This window comes from Bidens hawaiensis, unplaced genomic scaffold, assembly GCF_021521415.1.
Source record: "Bidens hawaiensis isolate Kalapana, Puna unplaced genomic scaffold, B.hawaiensis_p1.1 tig00054999_1, whole genome shotgun sequence".
In the NCBI taxonomy this organism is placed as follows: Eukaryota; Viridiplantae; Streptophyta; class Magnoliopsida; order Asterales; family Asteraceae; genus Bidens; species Bidens hawaiensis.
The window spans coordinates 30741-54658 of NW_027499925.1; the positions used below are offsets into that span (position 1 = coordinate 30741).

The 23918-nt window shown below is 33.8% G+C and overlaps 1 protein-coding gene and 1 pseudogene across 2 annotated transcripts; both read left to right on the top strand.

Annotated features, from left to right (window-relative positions):
• Nucleotides 1–8178: 8178 nt before the first annotated feature.
• LOC143600864 (replication protein A 70 kDa DNA-binding subunit B-like) lies at nt 8179–20790 on the top strand (annotated as a pseudogene). Its single transcript, XR_013147557.1, has 12 exons — nt 8179–8189; nt 8281–8422; nt 8513–8582; nt 9180–9377; nt 9461–9560; nt 9649–9816; nt 19166–19210; nt 19303–19435; nt 19507–19712; nt 19789–19909; nt 20007–20186; nt 20266–20790. The product of XR_013147557.1 is annotated as a replication protein A 70 kDa DNA-binding subunit B-like (transcript).
• A 2218-nt stretch (nt 20791–23008) lies between these two features.
• On the top strand, nt 23009–23494 carry LOC143600865 (uncharacterized). The gene has a single exon (XM_077078419.1). It carries the CDS (start codon nt 23009–23011, stop codon nt 23492–23494), a length of 486 nt encoding a protein of 161 aa, XP_076934534.1.
• The last annotated feature ends 424 nt before the right edge of the window (nt 23495–23918 follow it).

Consider the following 23918-nt stretch of genomic DNA (forward strand, 5'->3'; position numbering starts at 1 on the left):
ATCCTGCTTCCACGTCGCCTACTTTGTTGAACCGGGTTTTTCATTCTTCACAACCATAACCCTAATATCTATTTTCTCATTCTCTCTCCTTCATTCATTCATCCGTCGTTTCTTTCTTTCTCTCTTCTCCACACCAGATCCACAAACCTCTCTTCTCCACACCGGATCTTCTCATATTCACTATATTTCAGATCTTCAGATCCACAAACTTCTCTTCTCCACACCGGATCTTCAAATATTCACTAAATTTCGGATCTTCAGATCTTCACTATATTTCAGATCTTGTGACAAATCAAGTACTTCAGTTGTTGTTGTGTTCATTAATTACCGTTTTTTTCTATCTGCCGCCGTGAAGCCTCACTGTTCAATGTGACTTTTAATGTGTTTATATATTTCTATTTTCTCTAAATATTTTATTCTTATGTTCTAATCCTGAAAATAAATTTTATCTCTTTATACCTTTTCAAATATTTAGGGAAAATTTAAGGTCAGTTCATCTAAAGCCTCCGTAAATCGTCTTCGTTGAAGGTAAGCGTAATTAATTTATTTATGTTAGGTTTTATTAATTTGCCTCATACTGTGTACTTAAGTCATGTTAATTAACTGTTAATTTATTTTTCATTAATAAATAATTCTATGCTGTCTATTCAGATTCATATTGTCAACAGTGAAGATGAAGATGAACATAAAGAGGTACTGTTATCCTGTTCAAATATTATATTTAATTTATTTTTTTAAATTTTCCATTTTCTATATTTCTCATTTCTCACTTCTATTTTACTTTTCAAATTATTGTATTACGTTTTCTATGTTTTCCAAGTATACATCGGCTTTGCTGGAATCAATATTATGTTTTGCAAGGTATGTGTAGTTGATTTTATAATTAATTTAATTCTTTATATTCTGAAAAATAAAGAATTAAATTTATTTAATTGATCATTTTGGCTTGCATTATTTGTACCATATTTTTTAGGCTTATTCTCAACATTGAAGATTAAAGATGACGATGAACAGGTACTGTTTTGTTGTTTAAATCTCTATATATAATTTAGTAATTTAAAATTTTATTTTACATATTTATTAATTCAAATTAATTTCCAAATTTGTTTTAAATGTTTTGCAAGTACACATCAATTTAGCTGGATTCTGGATTGTTGGACTTCAATATCATGTTGTTTAATTCAATTTCTTCAAACAGTAAGTTATCTTCTTCATAGTATGTGTTATGAAAGTTTAATTTATTATATTAGTTGCATATTTTAACAAAATATGATTTCCATATGTTTACAGATTACAGTATGTTTCTTCAAGCAAGAATCGGATTAATAAATTTCGTTCTCATATAATTTATGGTGTGAAGGTATACTCAAATTTACATTTCTCTTTAAAAGTATGTATTTGTTTACTTTAATTGATAATATTTAATTTATAATAAATGAATTACATATTACATATTTTAAAAACAAAAACATAAAAATTTAAATGAAATAAAATAATACGTTTGAAAAACTATAATTTTTCCTTTTATGATGTAAATATTTAAATGCTAAAAATTTATATCGTAATTTATTGTTTAAAAAGTTTATTATTTTTTATTTTATCCTCTTATGATGTATATGATGTTTTTCATCTAAATGTTCTTGAAAAATAATAATTTTAAAGAATTAACAAATTTATTAAAATTTGTCATAGTGTTTATAAAAATAAGAATACTTTTTTATATATGCAATATTTTCAAATTACAAAAACTTTTAATAGTGTTTAAAAAGGTTATTCTTTTGGTTTTATCCTTTTTATGATGTATTTTCTTGAAATGCTAAATATTTAGATCAACATTTATTGTTTAAAAAGGTTATTATTTAAGAATAAAGAATTATATTATCATTTTTATATATGCAATATTTTTAATCCTAATATCTAATTTCCTAAAACTTATAATATTGTTTAAAAAGGTTATTATTTTTGATTTTATCCTTTTTATGATTAATTTTCTTTAAATGTTAAATATTTAGATCAACATTTATTGTTTAAAAAGGTTATTATTTTTTTATTTTATCATGTATATGATGTTTTTCATCTAAATGTTCTTGAATGATAATTATTTTTAGGAATTAACAAATTGATTTTAATTTTTAATAGTGTTTATAAAAAAAAGAATACTTTTTTATATATGCAATATTTCCAATTTACAATAAATTTTAATAGTGTTTCAAAAGGTTCTTATTTTTGGTCTTATCCTTTTTATGATGTATTTTCTTGAAATTGTAAATATTTAGATCAACATTTATTGCTTAAAAATGTTATTATTTAAGAATTAAGAATTATATTATCATTGTTATATATGCAATATTTCTAATTTATAATTTCCAAAAACTTATAATATTGTTTGAAAAGGTTATTATTTTTGGTTTTATCCTTTTTATGATGAATTTTCTTTAAATGCTAAATATTTAGATCAACATTTATTGTTTAAAAAGATTATTATTTTTTTTGTACTACATATATAGATTATAAGTTAAAGAAAACATTGAAATATTTAGAATATATGAAAAAAAACTATGATTTTGAATAAGACTGGCATATTTTAAAATTCATCACAGTAGAAAGTTAGAGTAGAAAGTTAATATTTTCCCTACCTAAGTAGGTTTATTAATTTATCATTTCAAACTAGAAAACATTATATGAAAAAAGTCCGAAAATTGTCTACATTTTAAGTATTTGATATTCCAAGCAACATTCAGACTAAGTAAATTATGATATATTCTAAACTTTTCGTTCAAAATGTCTATGTTTGTTGTTATTATAATCTGTAATCAAAGATTTACATATCATATATTTTAAAAATTAAAATTTTATTTTGATTTACAAAACCATTTTTAAAGTGTTCACTCTTTTCAAAAAACTGTAAATATTCTTTACAAATCTTTACAAAGCTCAATACAATCTTTTTGTTATCTTTTTAATGTTTTATTTTCTTTCAACTTTAAAAAGGTAGATCTACTTTTGATCAACTTTTTATTTCAAACCAAAAGATATGATTTTCTCTAAACTTTTAAAAAGGCAGATCTACTTTTTATCAACTTTTCATTTCAAACTAAAATATATTAAAAAATCCAACTTTCAAAAAAGGAGATCTTTACAAAATTCAACTTTTAAAAAGGTAGATCTACTTTTGAAAGTTGGACTTTTCATTTCCAAACAAAATTATATTACAAAAAATTAAACTTTCATTTTCAAAAAAAGTATACTTATGTCAATTGTTCAGTCTTTCCAATGAATTTTAATTTTGTTTTTTCAAACCTTACTACATTATGTTTGTTTCGTTTTTTATGTATTATTGTATATCAACTTTAAAAACAGTTACAAAATATGTATGACACTTTACCTAAATATCTGAACAACTTATACACAATTTCCATATTTTTCCAACTATGAGGACAAGTTGACCATTTCAAGATTGTGAGAATGTGTTGGACTAACTTTTAAAAAAATTAGGATCATTATATTCACTCAATCTATAAACACTATTAGAAGACATCTTTTTCACAATTTTCCAAAAATTTTTCCAAATTTATAAACCAATTTCTCTAACCAAGAAAGAATATTTTTCTGCCACGTTTCTTATATCTTAAAATAAATTGTAGGTGAATGTATATTAGAACATTCAAATGTGACAAAATATATATTGGACCACTTATTCAGATTATAGGTGAAAGAAAAACATAACATTTACACTATAAGAAAATAAACTACGATATTAAATAAGACATTTTCAAATCCCAATATAGATATTTACACTTTAAAAGTATTTTGTCTTTTCAAAAATTGGATATATTAGTTGGATATTTAAATGCATTATGTTTTTTTCCGTTTTTATTGATTGTTTTATTTCAACTTTAAAAAAACTTAGGATCTTTATATTCACTCAATCTATAAAACACTATTGGAAGACATCTTTCTTTTTCAAAAGTTTTCAAAAATGTTTCCCAATTTAGAAACCAATGTCTCTAACCAAGAAAGAATATTTGTAACATCCCAAAATTTCTAAGAATAAATAATTATATATTATTTATTTAAGACCGAAAAGTTTACTTGGGTTATTAGAAAAATAGTAAAATAATAAAGATGGAAGGATAAGTAGGCTAATTAGATGTAATTAACTATGGACCAAAAAGGAAATACGGGCCTAAGATCCATGGGCTTAAGGGAGTATAAATACCCCTTAAAACCCTAATCCTTTCCATTTTCTTACATCTCTACACCATAGCCTACACCATCAAAACACACACTTAACCCAATTCCCGTTTTTGAGAAAACCACCTACAAAGACACAAAGATTCCCGGAGATCTAGCCGTCAGATCGGTCTCAAATTTTAACTGAGTGTTCATGGTATATAAATAAAGATTTCCATCGACTAGATATTCGATCAGAGGTCGGGAAGTCCGGTTTTTATCAGCAAAACCATAGCAGCTCAAAAGTGAAGATTCCGGCAACTGTTCCACTATTCCGGCGACTGTAGCGGCCGTTTCCGGCGAAGGTGAGCTGATGGGTTGTAGATAGGGACCAGACGGTTCTGTGGCCACTTGAATCACTCAAATCGGAGTTCGTTTGATATGGTTTTGAGCATCTCGAGTGATTTCATACAAAAACCTCAAAGGTACATTTTTGTTAAAAAGACTTACTTTTCATGAACGGATTTACATGAAAATTAGTAGGATGATAGATCGGGTCTAGATAAATCGTAAAGTTGAAAACTTGAAGATTAAAATGGACTTAACGAACTCATGGTTATGAACGGCTAGTTTAAATAAACCCTAGATCTAGTTTTGAACGTTTTAGCCATAAAGGTTCAAGCTTTATGCTAGAAAAGAGTTAAGTCTTTATGATGGGTTGATAACGAGCGTAAAACAGTTAAGGAGGTTTAGGGTTTAGGTGATTAAAAGGGTAATCATGGACCGATTAACCGTTACTGAGCTAAAATGGAATTAAAGATAGGAAAATATGTGCTGAAAGCATCAAACAAGGGTTCTCGAACCTGAGCCTCCATATGGGTTCTCGGTCAACACGAGAACTCGGTCAACATGAGTTTTCGGTCAATTGGATTTCTCGGTCAACGAGCGTTCTCGGTGATGAGAGTTCTTGGTGACCAAGAGTTCTCAGTCAATTAGAGATTTCGGTGACCTTGTGTTCTCGGTCAACCCAAGGGTTCTCGGTCAACACATGGGTTCTCTGCCAAGAGTTCTCGGCCACTTGGTAGGTGTTGCGGTCTATGGGCCTGGCCCAACTAGGCCCAAAAGCTAGAGTGATCAATAGCCTGATCTAACTAGATAGCCCATGTGTATTAATTAGACAAACAAGCCCAACTTTGAAAAGTGTTGGTTAATTAAAATACCAACTTAGATAAATATACAGTTAATTAAAAAATATATATTTAACACTTAGCCGGGCTCAATTAAAGAAGGGATAACAATTAACGGTGAACACAACAGGATCCAGGTGAGCTTCTAGCCCCATTCCTTGTTATATTTTCGGGGTTGTGTGCATACTCGATGTGATTTGTTAATACACTTATCCTAAGTGATAAGTGTATGCCCTATGTGATATATGTGTATGGTATGAATGATTGCTTGTCGGTACTGAACGATCTTCGGATATTGCACACACTGTCAAGTTATAGTTATGGATATGAATGCTATGTATAATGTATGAATGATTTCTTGTCGGTACGTGAACGATCTTCGGATATTGCACGTATTTCCAAGTTATGATTATGAATATGAATATTATGTATGAACTATGAATGATACGTATGTATGTTATGAATGAATGTAAGAGATAGATTGGTAGAAAAGGGACTAGACCCTAATAATATCCAAGGCAGAAAAGGGACCGAACCCTTTAATAATCTCGAGGCAGAAAAGGGACCGAGCCCTTTAATAATTTCGAGGCAGAAAAGGGACTGGACCCTAATAATATCCAAGGCAGAAAAGGGACCGAGCCCTTTAATAATCTCGAGGCAGAAATGGGACCGGACCCTGATAACTTCCGAGGTAGAAAAAGGGACCGGACCCTAATAATATCCGAGGCAGAATAGAATAGAGTAAAGTAGAATTTGAATTATGAAAGTATGTATGTATGTATGTATGTAAAGTATGTTATGTTATTAACTAGAACTCACTAAGCGTAGCTGACTTTTAGTATGCACGCAGGTGAGTAGGATGAGACAGCTCGCTTGAGGGTAACACATGGCATTGAATAAGAGGCTGGCATCGGAAGACTCGAGACGTTTATCAGTTATGTTTAATGGTTGTTTATTTTAAAAGACAAAGATGTTTTTTTAAGAACAAATTATGTATTGTTTTATGAAAGTTTTTATATTCCGAGTATGTATTTAATAACTCTGATGAATAGAACTATGTTGATGAGTAAATCCAACGCCCAAATGTGAGGCACCGGTAATGGGGCCTTACAATATTTTTCTACCATGTTTCTTATAGTTTAAAATAGATTGTAGGTGAAAGAATATTAGAGATTAAAATGTGTCAAAATTAGTTGGACTACTTATACAGATTATAGGTGAACGAAAAACATAACATTTACACTATATGAAACTAAAAACAGAAGATAAATAGCAATGAAATGTTGATTTCAACTATTTCAACTACTTATAGAGATTATATAGCAATGAAATGTTGATTTTTTTATATTATAAGAAATAAAACAGATAATTTATCACCCATTGACATTGTTTAAAATTCCAATCAAGAATCTGGCTAATTAAATTCTCATGTACATTTTCCATTTTCATTTAAAAGTATATATTTGTTGTTATTTATTTACATTCACGGATTAACAATAATTAAAATTCAAAAATTACAAACTATATTTTAGATTTTGATATAAACTTTTACTTTTCAATTGATTGGTCTTTTCAAAACATTGTCAATATTCATTGGATATTTTCATGCTTTCTGTTTTTATCCTTTTTAATGTATTGTTTTATTTAAAAGTTGCAAATAGTTAAAAAGTTAATCTTGACCTTACTTAAATATGTTTATAAACTTTTCATATATAATGAATATTATATATTATATTTAAATTTTCAAAAATGTAAGAAAAATACTCAATATATATTTCAACTAATTTTAGATATTAACTAAAAATGAAAATAAAAAAAAATTAAGGCTATAATAAATAAAACAGAAATAAATCAACATTGACACCGTTTAAAATTACAATCAACAACCTCGCTAATTCAGTTTTCATATACATTTTCCATTTTCCTTTAAAACTATATATTTTGGACAATAATTTCTAATCACATATTTGTAATTTTGTTTTTTTTTATGTTAAAAGAAATAAAACAGATAATTTATCACCAATTGACACTGTTTAAAATTCCAATCAAGAATCTGGCTAATTAAATTCTCATGTACATTTTCCAATTTCGTTTAAAAGTATATATTTGTTGTTATTTATTTACATTCACGGATTAACAATAATTAAAATTCAAAAATTACAAACCATATTTTATATTTTGAAATAAACTTTTACTTTTCAATTGAATTGTCTTTTCAAAACATTGTCAATATTCATTGGATATTTTCATGCTTTCTGTTTTATCCGTTTTAATATATTGTTTTTAGAAAGTTAATCTTGACCTTACTTAAATATGTTGATAAACTTTTCATATATAATGAATATTAAATTTAAATTTTAAAAAAATGTAAGAAAAATACTCAATACTTAAACTATATATTTGGGACAATAATTTATAATCACGGATTTGTTATAATTATATTTTGAAATTATAAACTGTAGTTTATATTTTTAACTAAACTTAAATTTTTAAAGTGTTTAGTCTTTTCAAAATATTGTAAATATTCTATGAATATTTTGATGCATTCTGTTTTTAACCGTTTTTATGTATTGGTTTATGTAAAAGTTGGTACAAAGTTATATTTGTTTAGTCTTAATAAAGTTCTCTTTAGAGAAAATCTTTCCCAATTTAGTTAACAATTTATCAAATCAAGAAGGAAGATTTGCCTTCTATTTTTCATATAGCGTAAAATAGATTGTTGTTTTTCCTCTATAAATACTCCCCCACATGCTCACAATTTTGCACGCTCACCTCCCCCTTCTCTTTAATTTCTGTATTGTTTCTTTCTTGTGAAGTCATGGAGCACGGGTATATTCTAATACTTTATGTTATAATGCATTCTTTATTTATATCAGCTTATAATTAATAAATTTGTTTTTTGCATATAATTTTGTTACAGAAACATCACTTATTTGAAAGATTTGGATTTGGCTCATCGTGATTACACTGTCAAAGTTCGTGTAATTCGTTTATGAAAGCAGCCTTTGTATAATAATCCAGATCAGTTTTACTCAATTGAAATGATTGTTTTGGATGAACAGGTATATCTTAATCCATTTAATTTAAAGATTTTATTTTAAATTATGTTGTTTTATTTTTATATCTTTTTGACCTATACTTTTTAGTTACAGGAAACCACAATGCAAGCTAATGTTCTTAGAAGATGGTTTCCCAAATTTGAAAGTCTTCTTCATGAATCCAGTTATTTTTACTATTCTTTTATTTTTATTGTCAACAATATTATTTTTACTTTGCACAGTTGTTATCATATGTTGATTTCTTATTTGTTATTATATTAGTTTTGAATTTATATTATAATTTTGTAGTAAATATTGATAACATTTACTATAATTGTCTTGATTGTTTATACTAATTTTTTTAATAGTTGTTTACACTCTATTTTTTTCTTCATTGTATTTGTATTATAGTTGAACATATGTTATAAAATTAGTATGTATCTTTAAGTAATTTTAGAAATATTTGTCAAATTGTATGTGAATTAAAGTTATTAGTATTTTGTAGTTTTCCATTTTTATTCAAAAGAGTATAACCTATTTTGTGTTCCAACTTTTTTTATTTATTATTAAAATTAATAAATAATTGTAGATATTATTAATGAATCAGCTTCTTTATAATAGTATCCTCTTTTTATACTTAATATTACTTTTACTTTACACAATTAATATCATATGTTGATTTTTTATTTTTTTTTTAGATTATGCTTTTAGTTTTTTTTTAAATCACTAAATAATTTTTTGATTAAATCTTATTTACACTTCTTTAATTTTACTTTTGTAGACTGTTATTTCATTGTGAGGCCTACGATTGGTTTGAATGACTCAAAGTACAAATATGTGAACAACCAAAACAAGCTTGGTATTTTTGTGGACAGTGATGTGTTCCCATGTTTTGATTTCTCTGGTCCAGTATATGGATTCTGTTTCACAGATTTTAAGGATATCATTGAAAAAACTGTTCCTGATAATCAAGCTTTAGGTAAACAGATTTTATATTGTACAATTATTTTATTTCTCTGTACTTTAACTTTTTATATTTAAATCCACAAATTATTTTTCCAGATGTTATTGGTTTTGTTGCTGATGTTAAAGATCTGAAGAAATTCAAGACACCAAAGGGTAAAGACACAAAGAAAGTGAATGTCATTCTTCAAGATCTTGAGTATGTATTCAGTGTTAATATTTTATAATTATAAATTTAGTTTGTAATCACTTTTGTTGAAATATTATTTTTAATTCTGTTTTGCAATGATGAATTCAATTTACCTTTCTTTGTGGGATGCATATGCTGATTCTGTTTTAGAGCACTGGGAAAATAGAAATGAAAATGGTGTTATTGTTGTTGTACTCCAGTTTGGCACATTGAAGTACTTTGGTCATTTCGGTTATGTAAACAACTGTTTTAATGTTTCAAAGCTATTTGTGTAACATCCTAAAATTTTAATGATGAATAAAGGAAGTTATGTTTAGTGATTTCGCGTAATTGATTAATGTCGGGGAAGGAGCGGGTCTTGGACTTGGATTAATTGTGATGGGTTAAATGAGAATGGGATTTCAGGGATATAAATACCCCCAAAATCCCAAAATATCTTCATTTTCCCCCACTCTCCTAAACACACACATACACACACACCAAGCACACCCAAAACCGCCGCCGGCCGGGCCGAGAAAGAAGGAAGGATCGAGCGAGGTCCGGGTAAGAGAGAAAGATTAGTGGTGATACCAAGATAAACGAGATCCAAACAAGCTCAAAATGTATGATTCTTGATCTTGGAAGTTTAAAGATCCGAGCTTTTAGTGTATAAACGACCGAAAATGGTCGGGAAGTGTAGTGGGTGGTATTGAACCTTAACAAGGGTGTTAAAATCGCCCGAAATGTTGATCAGAAACCGAAACAGCGGACATCTGGGCAACTTCGCCTTCATCTGGGCAACTTCGCCTTCAAGCGATGAACTTCGTCTGCAAGCTAAGTTCGCCTGATGAACTTCGCCTGCAAGCTAAGTTCGCCTGATGATAAGTTCGCCTGAGGTTTAACTTCGCCTAAAGCCAAGTTCGCCTGAGGTTTAACTTCGCCTAAAGCCAAGTTCGCCTGAGGTTTAACTTCGCCTAAAGCCAAGTTCGCCTGAGGTTTAACTTCGCCTAAAGCTAAGTTCGCCTGAGGTTTAACTTCGCCTAAAGCTAAGTTCGCCTGAGGTTTAACTTCGCCTAAAGCCAAGTTCGATTAGAAAATAAATTAAAAACCTAATGAAAAATATGTTAAGACAGTTAATGGAAATAAAATTTTTCCAAGCTGACCTGGCAACTCGACCCCAGCCAGGGGCTCTGCCCCTTGGACCCTACTAGGGGCTGCCGCCCCTAGACCCCGCTGCCAGGGGCGCTGCCCCCGGACCCCCGTTCGTTGTGGGTCATATAAAGATAGAAATACATTATGAGAAGTGATAGTTAATTGATACGTATACTTGTTATACAGTCAGCCGTGCACAACTGAAGAAAGGGATTACGATTAACGGTGAACGTAACCGTGTTCAGGTGAGTTTCTAGCCCCATTTATGTGTTATGTTTTCGGGGCTGTGTGCATACTCGATATGTTTGTTAATACGCTTATCCTAAGAGATAAGTGTATGCCTTATGTGAATAACGTGATATGTATGAATGATGGCTTGACGGTACGTGAACGATTTTCGGATATTGCACGTACTGTCAGGTTGTAACGCTAAGTTAAGGTAAGTATGATATGTATGCTTATGTGTATGAATGTGATAAAGTTAATAAAAGAAGGAAAGGATGGTTGTAGGGTTACGAAAAGGGTACCGAGCCCTAATAATACTCGAGGTATGATGTATGGTTGTATGGTAACGAAGAGGGAATCGAACCCTACTAATATTCGAGAACTAGGGAACCGAACCCTACTAATATTCGAGGAAAGAGGGAAACCGAGCCCTAATAATACTCGTGGAAAGAGGGTACCGAGCCCTAATAATACTCGAGGAAAGAGGGTACCGAGCCCTAATAATACTCGAGGAAGGAGGGTACCGAGCCCTAATAATACTCGAGGAAGGAGGGTACCGAGCCCTAATAATACTCGAGGAATGTAGGGCGTAATGCTCTTTATAACGTAAGATATGAAAGTAAGTTAATACAAAAGAAAGTAAGTAAATAAGAAAGTAAGAAAGTATGAAAGTAAGAAAGTAAGGAAGTATGAAAGTATGAAAGTACGAATGAAAGAATATAATGTTATGTGAATGGTATGATTATGTGATTATCTAGAACTCACTCAGCGTAGCTGACTTTTAGTATGCACGCAGGTGAGTAGGATGAGACAGCTGGCTTGAGCGGGGACACATGGCAGAAGAATAAGAGCCTGGCATCTGAAGACTTATGATGTTCTAATTTTAATGCTTTAATGTGAAAGACAAAGGATGTTTTGAGACAAGTTATGAATTATGTAATGTTTAATGAAAGTTTTATATTCCGCATAAATGTTTTAATTAACTCTGATATTAGAACTGTGTTTATGAGTAAATCCAACACGAAAGTAGGGTTACCGGTAACGGGGCCTTACAAGTTGGTATCAGAGCAAAGTTCGAGAGATTTAAGCATCCTACATGCTTAGACTCGAACAGAGAATGGGATTTAAGTAAGAAAGGAAAGAAGATGCCAGTCCAAGAATGCCATGTGTCGCTCAAGCAAGATCAGTAAAGGTAAATTGTATGATTAAATGATATATGTTAATGAGAAAGAAAAGATATGTGAACGACAGGGATAGGAATAATTGATTGTTTGATTTGACTAACTGCTTAAGTAGAACCAGCACAAATAGACTCATAAAGGGAAGTGTATAGGACACGGAAAGCAACGTGATCAGCTAGTCACAGCTGGCCACTGTTATTACCTGATAGCCTTCCTATCCTTGTACTGAATAGTTCCTTGAGTGATGATGTTTGTGTTTTCCCCTTAGAATACAATGGCTGGAGCTGGAGACATTGTTGGAGCTGGAGGTCGCACTGGACGACGCGGCAGGCCTCGTCGTGTCCAGCAACCTTCGGTTGAGACAGCTTTCAGCACCGAAGCTGAAGGAAGCGCAGCTGGAAAAAACCCGGAAAACAATGAAGGAGTTCAACTGGATCCCGCCATTCAAGCAGCTATTGTTCAAGCTGTGGCCACTGCTGTGAAGAATATTACCCCGGGAAGGTCTGCTGGAAGCCGAGAAAGAACTGTTGAAGGGGCCGGTGGTAATGGTAGAAAGGATGACGAAAGGGAAAGGGGTGACTCAAGTGAGGTAAGGTCTGTGAAAAATGATGATAGGAAGAGGGGCCGAGGCGGTTGCAACTATAAGTCCTTCAAAGGTTGTGACCCGCCTAAGCTGACTGGTTTAGGAGACGCAATCGCTACTCTTCAGTGGATAACCGCCATGGATAAGGTTATCCGCATTAGCGAGTGCCGTCCCGATCAAGCGGTAGGTTATGCTACTCAATCATTCGAGGATGAGGCTATGTATTGGTGGGAGAGTGTGGAGCAGAGGAAGACCCGTGAAGAGATTAAGGAGATGAAATGGGACGATCTGAAGGAGTTAGTGATGATGAAGTTCTGTGCTGACGCCGAGGTTGAGAGGGCGGAGATGAAGTTCCTAAACTTGAAAGCTGGAACAATGACACATCGTGAGTACACCACCGAGTTCAATCGAATGTCTAGGTTGGTGCCCGATATGGTCAACACTGAGGCTAAAAGGATCAAGTGTTACGTGAGGGGATTACCACAGAGAGTCCGCATGTTAGTCAGGACAAGTAAACCTGCTACTTTCAATTCTGCTGTCGAACTCGCAGAAATGGTCTATGCAGACTTGACTGCGGATGATGTGGTGGTGGGAGACGAGAAGAAAGAAAAGAAATGGGTCGCTCCTGCTAAACGACCCGGTACCCAGATGTGGAACCCTAAGAACAAGCAGCCCAGAGTTTGGGAGAACAGGTCGTGCAAGACCTGTGGCAAGGCACACAGTGGTGAGTGTAGGTGGGGAAAGGGTTCGGATACATGTCATAAGTGTGGAAAGATTCATGCCGGAGAATGTAGATTTGGGTCGAATGTTTGCTACAAGTGTGGGAAGGCAGGTCATTATGCTCATGAGTGCAGTTCTAAGCCTGCATGCTACAAGTGTGGTAAGACAGGTCACTTTGCTAGGGAGTGTACCGAGAGTGAAGCTGGAGGTAGTGGAAGGAAAAATGCCGATCAAGCTAGGCCAAGAACTAGAGCCTATATGCTGACCCAAGAACAAGCCAAGCAGATTCCGGATGTTGTCACAGGTACGTTTCTAGTGAACGGTGTTTCCGCTACTGTATTATTTGATTCGGGCGCAAACAAAAGTTTCGTAGCCACACCATTTAGTAAACTAGCTAAAATGAAATGTTGCCGAGTGTCTGAGACCCTTATAGTAGAAACCGCTAGTGACACTTCGGTTAAAATAACAAAGATGGTTAAGAACTGTAAGATAGAATTGGAAGGACATAAGTTCCCGGTTACCTTGTACGTTATGACCTTGGGAGGGTTCGATGTGGTTTTGGGTATGGATTGGTTGTCTGAGTTTGAGGCTCAGATAGTATGTAAAAGTAGGATGTTAAGGTTAAAGTCATTGGATGGTAGTGCGGTGACGGTTTATGGTGATAAGGAAAGTTCTGGGCTTAATGTCATTTCGATGATGAAAGCCGAGGGTTTGCTAAGGCGAGGGTGTTGTGCCTACCTGGCGTATGTCGTCAACGCTACGGCCGAGACGAAAGAGATGAAGGGTGTTCCTATTGTGCGCGACTACCCAGAAGTATTCCCTGAGGATCTTCCGGGGTTGCCACCGGAGCGAGAAATAGAATTTCAGATAGATTTAATACCAGGAGCCCAACCTGTCGCAAAGGCGCCTTACCGTCTAGCACCGTCTGTGATGAAGGAGTTGGTGTCCCAACTGCAAGAACTCCTCGACAAGGGTTTCATAAGACCGAGTGTTTCCCCGTGGGGCGCACCAGTATTGTTCGTGAAAAAGAAGGATGGAAGTATGAGAATGTGCATAGACTATCGTGAGTTGAATAAGCTTACGGTAAAGAACAGATATCCTTTGCCAAGGATTGATGATCTGTTTGACCAACTGCAAGGTTCAAGTTGGTTCTCACGAATAGATCTCAAATCAGGCTACCATCAGCTGAAGGTGAAAGAGGCAGACATCCCTAAGACAGCGTTCCGAACGCGGTATGGACACTACGAGTTCCTCGTAATGTCATTCGGTCTAACCAATGCTCCTGCAGCATTTATGGACATGATGAATAGGGTGTGTCGACCGATGTTAGATAAGTCGGTTATCGTCTTCATCGATGATATATTGGTTTATTCAAAGAGCGAGTCTGAACATGCTGAGCATCTGAGAGAGGTACTGGAGACTCTGAAGAAAGAGAAGTTGTATGCCAAGTTTTCGAAGTGCGCGTTCTGGTTAAGAGAAGTGCAATTTTTAGGTCATGTGGTTAATCCGGAGGGGATTACCGTGGACCCATCTAAGATTGAAGCGATAACGAATTGGAAGACTCCGCAGAATCCGACTGATATACGAAGCTTCCTAGGGTTAGCTGGCTACTATAGGAGATTCATCGAAGGTTTCTCCAAGATAGCCGCACCGCTGACCGGTATGACCCGAAAGTCGATAGTATTCAGTTGGGGAAAGTTTCAGGAGGAAGCCTTTGAAGAATTGAAGAAGAGACTCACGCAAGCTCCAATCCTTACTTTACCCGATGGTGATGAGGATTTTGTTGTTTGTGCTGATGCCTCGCATCAAGGGTTAGGTTGCGTGTTGATGCAACGAGGGAAGGTGATAGCCTACGCGTCTAGACAGTTGAAGGTCCATGAGAGTACTTATCCGACGCATGATTTGGAGTTAGCAGCTGTAGTGCATGCTCTTAAGATATGGAGGCATTATCTGTACGGCACTAAGTGTACTATCTATACCGATCATAAGAGTTTAAAGTACTTCTTCGAGCAGAAAGAACTGAACATGAGGCAGAGAAGATGGTTAGAATTGATAAAGGATTACGACTGTGAGATTAAGTATTACCCCGGTAAAGCTAACGTGGTCGCTGATGCGTTAAGTCGTAAGAATGAGGAAGTCCTTGCAACAGTGAAGTCATACAAGTTGATCATGAACCCGAGTCTTTTTGAAGAAATCATCAAGGTGCAGTCAGAAGTGTTAGTAGATGAAGGGTTAGTAAAGAAAGAAAGGATTTATGGCCAGCAAGATGAGTTGATGGAAAACACTCATGGAGTTAAGACTAGGTTTGACCGTATGTGGATCCCACGCCATGGTGATCTTAGAAGTCGAATCTTAGATGAAGCTCATAAGTCAAGGTACTCAATCCATCCAGGAGCTACAAAGATGTACCAAGACTTGAAAAGAGATTACTGGTGGCCAGGAATGAAGAACGATGTAGTGGATTATGTTAGTAAGTGCTTAACTTGCTTACAAGTCAAAGCCGAGCACCAAAAGCCTTATGGGAAGATGCAACCGCTAGAGATACCTGAGTGGAAATGGGAACACATCACCATGGATTTCATAACTAAGCTACCTCGTACAGCTAAGCAACATGATACCATCTGGGTGATTGTGGACCGTTTGACCAAGAGTGCTCACTTTCTGCCCATACGAGAGGCCATCTCGTCAGAAATGTTAGCAAGCTTGTTCATCAAGGAAGTGGTAACCAAGCATGGAGTACCGTTATCGATCGTGTCCGATAGAGATACACGGTTTACTTCGAGGTTTTGGAAGAAATTCCATGAAGCTATGGGGACGAGGTTGAACATCGGTACCGCGTATCATCCTCAAACTGATGGACAGTCTGAAAGGACGATCCAAACCCTTGAGGATATGCTACGTGCTTGTGTTTTAGATTTTGGTGGAAGTTGGGATGATCATCTGCACCTGGCAGAGTTCTCCTATAACAACAGTTACCATTCAAGTATTGGTATGCCACCGTTTGAGATGCTTTACGGTAGACGATGTAGAACCCCGGTGTGTTGGGGTGAGATTGGTCAGAAAGAAATGGGAAGCCTAGAAGTGGTTCAAGAAACGTCTTCAAAGTTCGATCTGATCAAAGCAAGAATGAAAGCCGCTCAAGACAGACAAAAGTCTTATGCAGATAAGCGGCGACGACCAATTGAGTTTAACGTTGGTGACAATGTGATGCTTAAGGTCTCGCCTTGGAAGGGGATTATCCGTTTTAGGAAAAGAGGAAAGTTGAGTCCGAGGTACATTGGACCGTTCAAGATTGTAAAACGTGTGGGTGAAGTAGCTTATAAACTGGATTTACCCGATGAGTTAGAAGGAATTCATTCAACCTTCCATGTTTCTCATCTGAGGAAGTGTCTAGTTGATGACACGTCTCACGTGCCATTAATGGACATCGAGGTTGATGAACAATTGAACTACATCGAGCAACCGATAGAGATCGTTGATCGCAAGGAGAAGCAGCTTCGTCACAAGATTATACCTTTGGTAAAAGTAATATGGAAACACCGCAAGGGATCAGATGCTACTTGGGAAGCCGAGGATGAGATGCGCAAGTTTTACCCTAGTTTGTTATGTAATAGTTAGGTTTCGGGGACGAAACCTCTTTAAGGGGGGAAGACTTGTAACATCCTAAAATTTTAATGATGAATAAAGGAAGTTATGTTTAGTGATTTCGCGTAATTGATTAATGTCGGGGAAGGAGCGGGTCTTGGACTTGGATTAACTGAGATGGGTTAAATGAGAATGGGATTTCAGGGATATAAATACCCCCAAAATCCCAAAATATCTTCATTTTCCCCCACTCTCCTAAACACACACATACACACACACCAAGCACACCCAAAACCGCCGCCGGCCGGGCCGAGAAAGAAGGAAGGATCGAGCGAGGTCCGGGTAAGAGAGAAAGATTAGTAGTGATACCAAGATAAACGAGATCCAAACAAGCTCAAAAGGTATGATTCTTGATCTTGGAAGTTTAAAGATCCGAGCTTTTAATGTATAAACGACCGAAAATGGTCGGGAAGTGTAGTGGGTGGTATTGAACCTTAACAAGGGTGTTAAAATCGCCCGAAATGTTGATCAGAAACCGAAACAGCGGACATCTGGGCAACTTCGCCTTCAAGCGATGAACTTCGCCTGCAAGCTAAGTTCGCCTGATGAACTTCGCCTGCAAGCTAAGTTCGCCTGATGATAAGTTCGCCTGAGGTTTAACTTCGCCTAAAGCCAAGTTCACCTGAGGTTTAACTTCGCCTAAAGCTAAGTTCGCCTGAGGTTTAACTTCGCCTAAATCCAAGTTCGCCTGAGGTTTAACTTCGCCTAAAGCTAAGTTCGCCTGAGGTTTAACTTCGCCTAAAGCTAAGTTCGCCTGAGGTTTAACTTCGCCTAAAGCCAAGTTCGATTAGAAAATAAATTAAAAACCTAATGAAAAATGTGTTAAGACAGTTAATGGAAATAAAATTTTTCCAAGCTGACCTGGCAACTCGACCCCAGCCAGGGGCTCTGCCCCTTGGACCCTGCTAGGGGCTGCCGCCCCTAGACCCCGCTGCCAAGGGCGCTGCCCCCGGACCCCCGTTCGTTGTGGGTCATATAAAGATAGAAATACATTATGAGAAGTGATAGTTAATTGATACGTATACTTGTTATACAGTCAGCCGTGCACAACTGAAGAAAGGGATTACGATTAACGGTGAACGTAACCGTGTTCAGGTGAGTTTCTAGCCCCATTTATGTGTTATGTTTTCGGGGCTGTGTGCATACTCGATATGTTTGTTAATACGCTTATCCTAAGAGATAAGTGTATGCCTTATGTGAATAACGTGATATGTATGAATGATGGCTTGACGGTATGTGAACGATTTTCGGATATTGCACGTACTGTCAGGTTGTAACGCTAAGTTAAGGTAAGTATGATATGTATGCTTATGTGTATGAATGTGATAAAGTTAATAAAAGAAGGAAAGGATGGTTGTAGGGTTACGAAAAGGGTACCGAGCCCTAATAATACTCGAGGTATGATGTATGGTTGTATGGTAACGAAGAGGGAATCGAACCCTACTAATATTCGAGAACTAGGGAACCGAACCCTACTAATATTCGAGGAAAGAGGGAAACCGAGCCCTAATAATACTCGTGGAAAGAGGGTACCGAGCCCTAATAATACCCGAGGAAAGAGGGTACCGAGCCCTAATAATACTCGAGGAAGGAGGGTACCGAGCCCTAATAATACTCGAGGAAGGAGGGTACCGAGCCCTAATAATACTCGAGGAATGTAGGGCGTAATGCTCTTTATAACGTAAGATATGAAAGTAAGTTAATACAAAAGAAAGTAAGTAAGTAAGAAAGTAAGAAAGTATGAAAGTAAGAAAGTAAGGAAGTATGAAAGTATGAAAGTACGAATGAAAGAATATAATGTTATGTGAATGGTATGATTATGTGATTATCTAGAACTCACTCAGCGTAGCTGACTTTTAGTATGCACGCAGGTGAGTAGGATGAGACAGCTGGCTTGAGCGGGGACACATGGCAGAAGAATAAGAGCCTGGCATCTGAAGACTTATGATGTTCTAATTTTAATGCTTTAATGTGAAAGACAAAGGATGTTTTGAGACAAGTTATGAATTATGTAATGTTTAATGAAAGTTTTATATTCCGCATAAATGTTTTAATTAACTCTGATATTAGAACTGTGTTTATGAGTAAATCCAACACGAAAGTAGGGTTACCGGTAACGGGGCCTTACAATTTGTGAATTCTGACATTGTTGAAATTACTTCATTTTGAAACATGTTTTATACATTCATTATTAAAGTTTCATATTATAATATAATATGATTTTGCATATTTTTTATTTTACTCACTAAATTTCATTTTTTATCAGCCTCCTTCAAAACTCTGCTGGTTCATCATGTTCCACCCAATCATCTAGGTTATCTGGAATGTTTTTATCCCTCTATGATGAATATGTTGTAAGGCGCGAATTTGTTAACATAGCTGAGATAACTCTGAATGAGGTAAACTTCATTTGACTTTTTTTAATATTTAATATTTATGTTATGTTATAATAGAGTCAACATAAATATAGGCGAAGTCTGTGGTTATTGTTGGTACTGTTCGGATGATACAAGAAGAATTGCCCTGGTATTATTTTGCTTGTAAAACTTGTCACAAGAAGGTTACAAAAAAGTGTGATGGTGATGAACATACTATGGGTGTTTTGGTTGATCAAGAAGATGTTTTTGAATGTAAAACAGAGACTTGCAATAATACTGTTATTGAAGTTGTTGAAAGGTTATATTATATTTAAATTTTATCATCATATTTTTCTTATAATCGTAGTATGTTACATGATTTATTATTTATGCAGGCTGAAACTCCCATTGGTGGTTCAGGATTCCACAGGAAGTGTTTCTTTGACAGTTTTTGACAGATAAGCTTCGAAAATTCTCAACACTTCTGCTAAAGCTTTAGTTGACAAACATGCTGTTGTAAGATATCATTATTACTTTATAATTTTCTGGCTTATATTTTTAATTTTAATAACTATTTGATGTTAATATTGTTGTAAAATGTTACTTAAAACAGGGTGGTGATAAAGCTTTGTATTCTGATGAGTTCGATGTTCTTGTGGGGAAAAAGTTTGCATTTCGGATTGATATTACCGACTTTAATCAGAAAAACAACTTCTGGGTTTTTGGTGTTTCCAAAGTCATTGATGATGCTGATATTATCTTTGAGCTTAAAAAGAAGTCAAACAATTCGGAGGTAATACATTTACATAAAAATATATTCAACATACATTTTTTCACCAACAAACTGTGATGGTAAATTTTTTCAATTAAAGGTTGATGACTCCGCATGTTTGACCAACTGTTTGGATGATAGTCAGTCTCAAGACACACTGAACCCCAATGTATGACCTTTATACAGTTAAAATTATTTCAATTCTTTACAGTATTACATATTTTTTTCAACCTTATATAAATATTATTTTAAATATTTGAACTTCATTCTTTGTTTGTAAATACATATTAGGTTGATAATCTTGGTGGTATTGACTCAAGCCAAGCTCTCAAACCAATGGTAATTACCATCAATTTAACTTTAAATTTTCAATTTATTAATAGAAAATGCAACATTTACTTACAAGCTTATTTTATAAATTTATAGGCTGTTGTTGAAATTATGGATGATAATGTCATTACTCCAGCTGGAAAACAAAGTAATGACAAACAAATTGAGAAGCCTGATGTTTGTGACACTGCAACTTTTAAGAGGAAATCCAAAAATCCAAGTTTCAAGAAAAAATTGATGAACACTTACGATGTTGTTGAACTTGGGGATATGTCTACCACCAAATCTGTTTCTGATGGCAAGCCTGCCCTGCTAATCCCCAAGCTCGAAAAGTGAAGTGTTTATGTTTATGTTTTTAATGTTCCTCTATGTTATTTTGAAGTCTTTTAATTATCTATGTTGTTTAAGAACTATTATCAGATCTTGGAATCATTCCAAGGTTTATGGTTTTATTGTTGTATTTCCTGTTGTGTACCTTTTGGTTTAAGACTATTTGAAAATGTATCACTATGTTATGGTTTTTAATTAACTTTATGTTTGTTTTGTGTTTATATTTTAAAGTATTACATGTTTTCATGTTATTAAAAACTTTTGTTTTAAATTTTCAACTTATATATTCATTTAAAAACTTTTAAGTTTTTTTGTCATTCAATATAAATTTCTTGATGAAAACTATAATGTATGTTTTCAAATGTTATATAAAGTTTTTTTGTTATAGAATACCAATGTTATGTTTTGTTCATTTAATTATTTAAATACCATGTTATAAATTACCTTTTCTTTTTAATACAACTACTAGTTTTAGATTCAAAATTAACATTTTGTACATATCACAATCAAAAAACTGTTGAAGCAAAGTTTATGAGACAGAAAAGAAAACTCGAAATGACTGTTAAAAAAACCCAACAATTTCACCCGCGATGCAATTTCGAAGGTTATTTTCGTAACATAGTTATTTATTAATAATAAAAATAGACATGTTTATTAACAACAGTTATAATTTTTTTTCATACAGATTCACAGATAATAAGCCCACAATCTACCACCTCAAATGGTATAATTTTTTTTTAATTTATATCTTCTTATGTAATTACAATTTGTAATTACAATTTATATTATTCACATATAGTTTTTAAAGAAAGAAGACAAAACAGAAAACAAAAGATGTACTCAACAAATTTAAGCCAAAATTTTCAAGGTAATATAATTAAATCTATTGTCCTTTATAATACATCCATCATAACAATACACATTCATGAATTTGCAGCATCTTTGGAAGACATCAATTTCAATTTCAACCTTCCAATAACACAACCAAATAAGCACCATGGAAAGGAAAATTATGTTTCTTATCAATCAATTACAAATGTTCATAACGTTATTGCTTCTTCAGCTTATAATATTACACAACCACTTTCTAATATTACCAACGGTAAATAACTATACTTATCTTTTATACTTTTCCTTTAGATGATGATACATATTTTAATTTATATGTGACTACTTACTTATAATTATTTTGTATATATATTATAGTGTCTTATAGCAATGATGATAACAACAGTCCACAAATCTCTTGGCTGATCAGAAAACAATATCTTAATCCAAAAAAAGCAACCGCTCAATCTTCTAACGCAAGGAATATTAAAGCATCTTCATCCAAATCAAATAAACAAAATATATCTAATACATCTACATTAGATGTAATAGAACAAGATCAAGATGATGATGATGTAGAATTAATGAATCAAATATTCTCTGGTAAATCTAAAGGTAAAAAATATTCTTTATTTTATTATATTTTTTTAACATATCAAATTTTACTATCTTATAATGAAGTATTAATAAATGTAGTAAATAATTTGTATCAGATTATTTAGATCATGGAGATCAAAGTCATGTATGTGAAAAATGTAATGCAAAATTGTGGAAGGATGAAGCGTTACGAAGTAGACAAAGAAAGAATAAATCAAGCTTTAGTTTATGTTGTGGATACAGCAAAGTTCATCTTCCAACTTTTAAAGAACCTCCATCCAGTTATAAACGTCTTTTTATTGGATTGGATTCAAAAAGCAAACATTTTTTGAAAAATATTTGTCGATACAATTCAATGTTTGCTTTTACATCAATGGGTGGAAAAGTTGATTCTTCCCTAAACCGAGGTAAAGGTCCTTTTATTTTTAGATTGAGCGGTGAAAATTATCATTCTATTGGAAGTCTTCTACCAACAGATGGTTCAAACGCTAAATTTTCTTAGTTATATATATAGGATACTGAAAATGAGGTAGCAAACAACAAGAATGTTTAGAGTATGTTTTCTACTTAGTTAACAGAATTATATTTTATATGATTTATAGTGTTCACAATAGCTAACTAATTTTTGCATTACATATATTTTTTTTAGTAAATCCAACAAGGCGTCGACAGAAGCATCTGAAACTTTAGATGTAGAGATTATTCAGGAGTTGAGAAACATGTTAGATGCACACAATGAGTTGGTGAAATCTTACCGAATGGCCCGTGACTGTTTTCAAAGCAATCCTCATGCTGATCTAAAGTTACGCCTTATTGCAAAAAGAAATAAAGATGGAAGAACATATAACTTGCCAACTGCTTCTGAGGTTGCTGCTTTAGTTGTTGGAGACATTGACACGTCACTTGAACCTAGAGATATTATTGTCAAGACCAAAGAGGGTTTTCTACAAAGTATTAGTGAATTACATCCCTCTTATGTGCCACTTCAGCATCCGATTATTTTTATTTATGGTTATGATTGTTACAAAATTGACATTCCTCATCGTGATGTTTCTGGTTCAAACACCACTAAAACACGCTTATGCACAATGAGAGAGTTTTTCTGTTACATGATCCAAGACAGATTGAATCATTATTCATTGATTCTACTTTCTAGGCGCATTTTTCAGCAATTTTTAGTTGATGCGTATACAATGATCGAAAGTGAAAGACTCTTTTTCATACGTAATCAGCAAAAGAATTAAGATGTGAGACTTATGAGAATCTCCGTTCTTTTCAAAATCAAGGCAACAACGATCTGTCTACAGTTGGTCAGCTTGTTATAATACCTTCTTCCTTTACTGGCAGTGCACGTTACATGTTGCAAAATTATTTAGATGCCATGTCTCTTTGTAAGTGGTATGGTTATCCAGATTTTTTCATTACAATTACATGTAACCCTAAATGGCCAGAAGTTAATAGATTTTTAGAAGACACAAAGCTTAATGCCGAAGACACACCTGATATTTTATGTCGATTATTCAAAATCAAATTGGATTCTATCATTAAAGACATCAAGGAGAATTCAATACTTGGAAAGATCCAAGCAGGTACTTTTTTCTCCTTATTTCTACCAATCATCAACAAACATATATGTATGCTACCAAACCATATTAAGGAAAATAATTA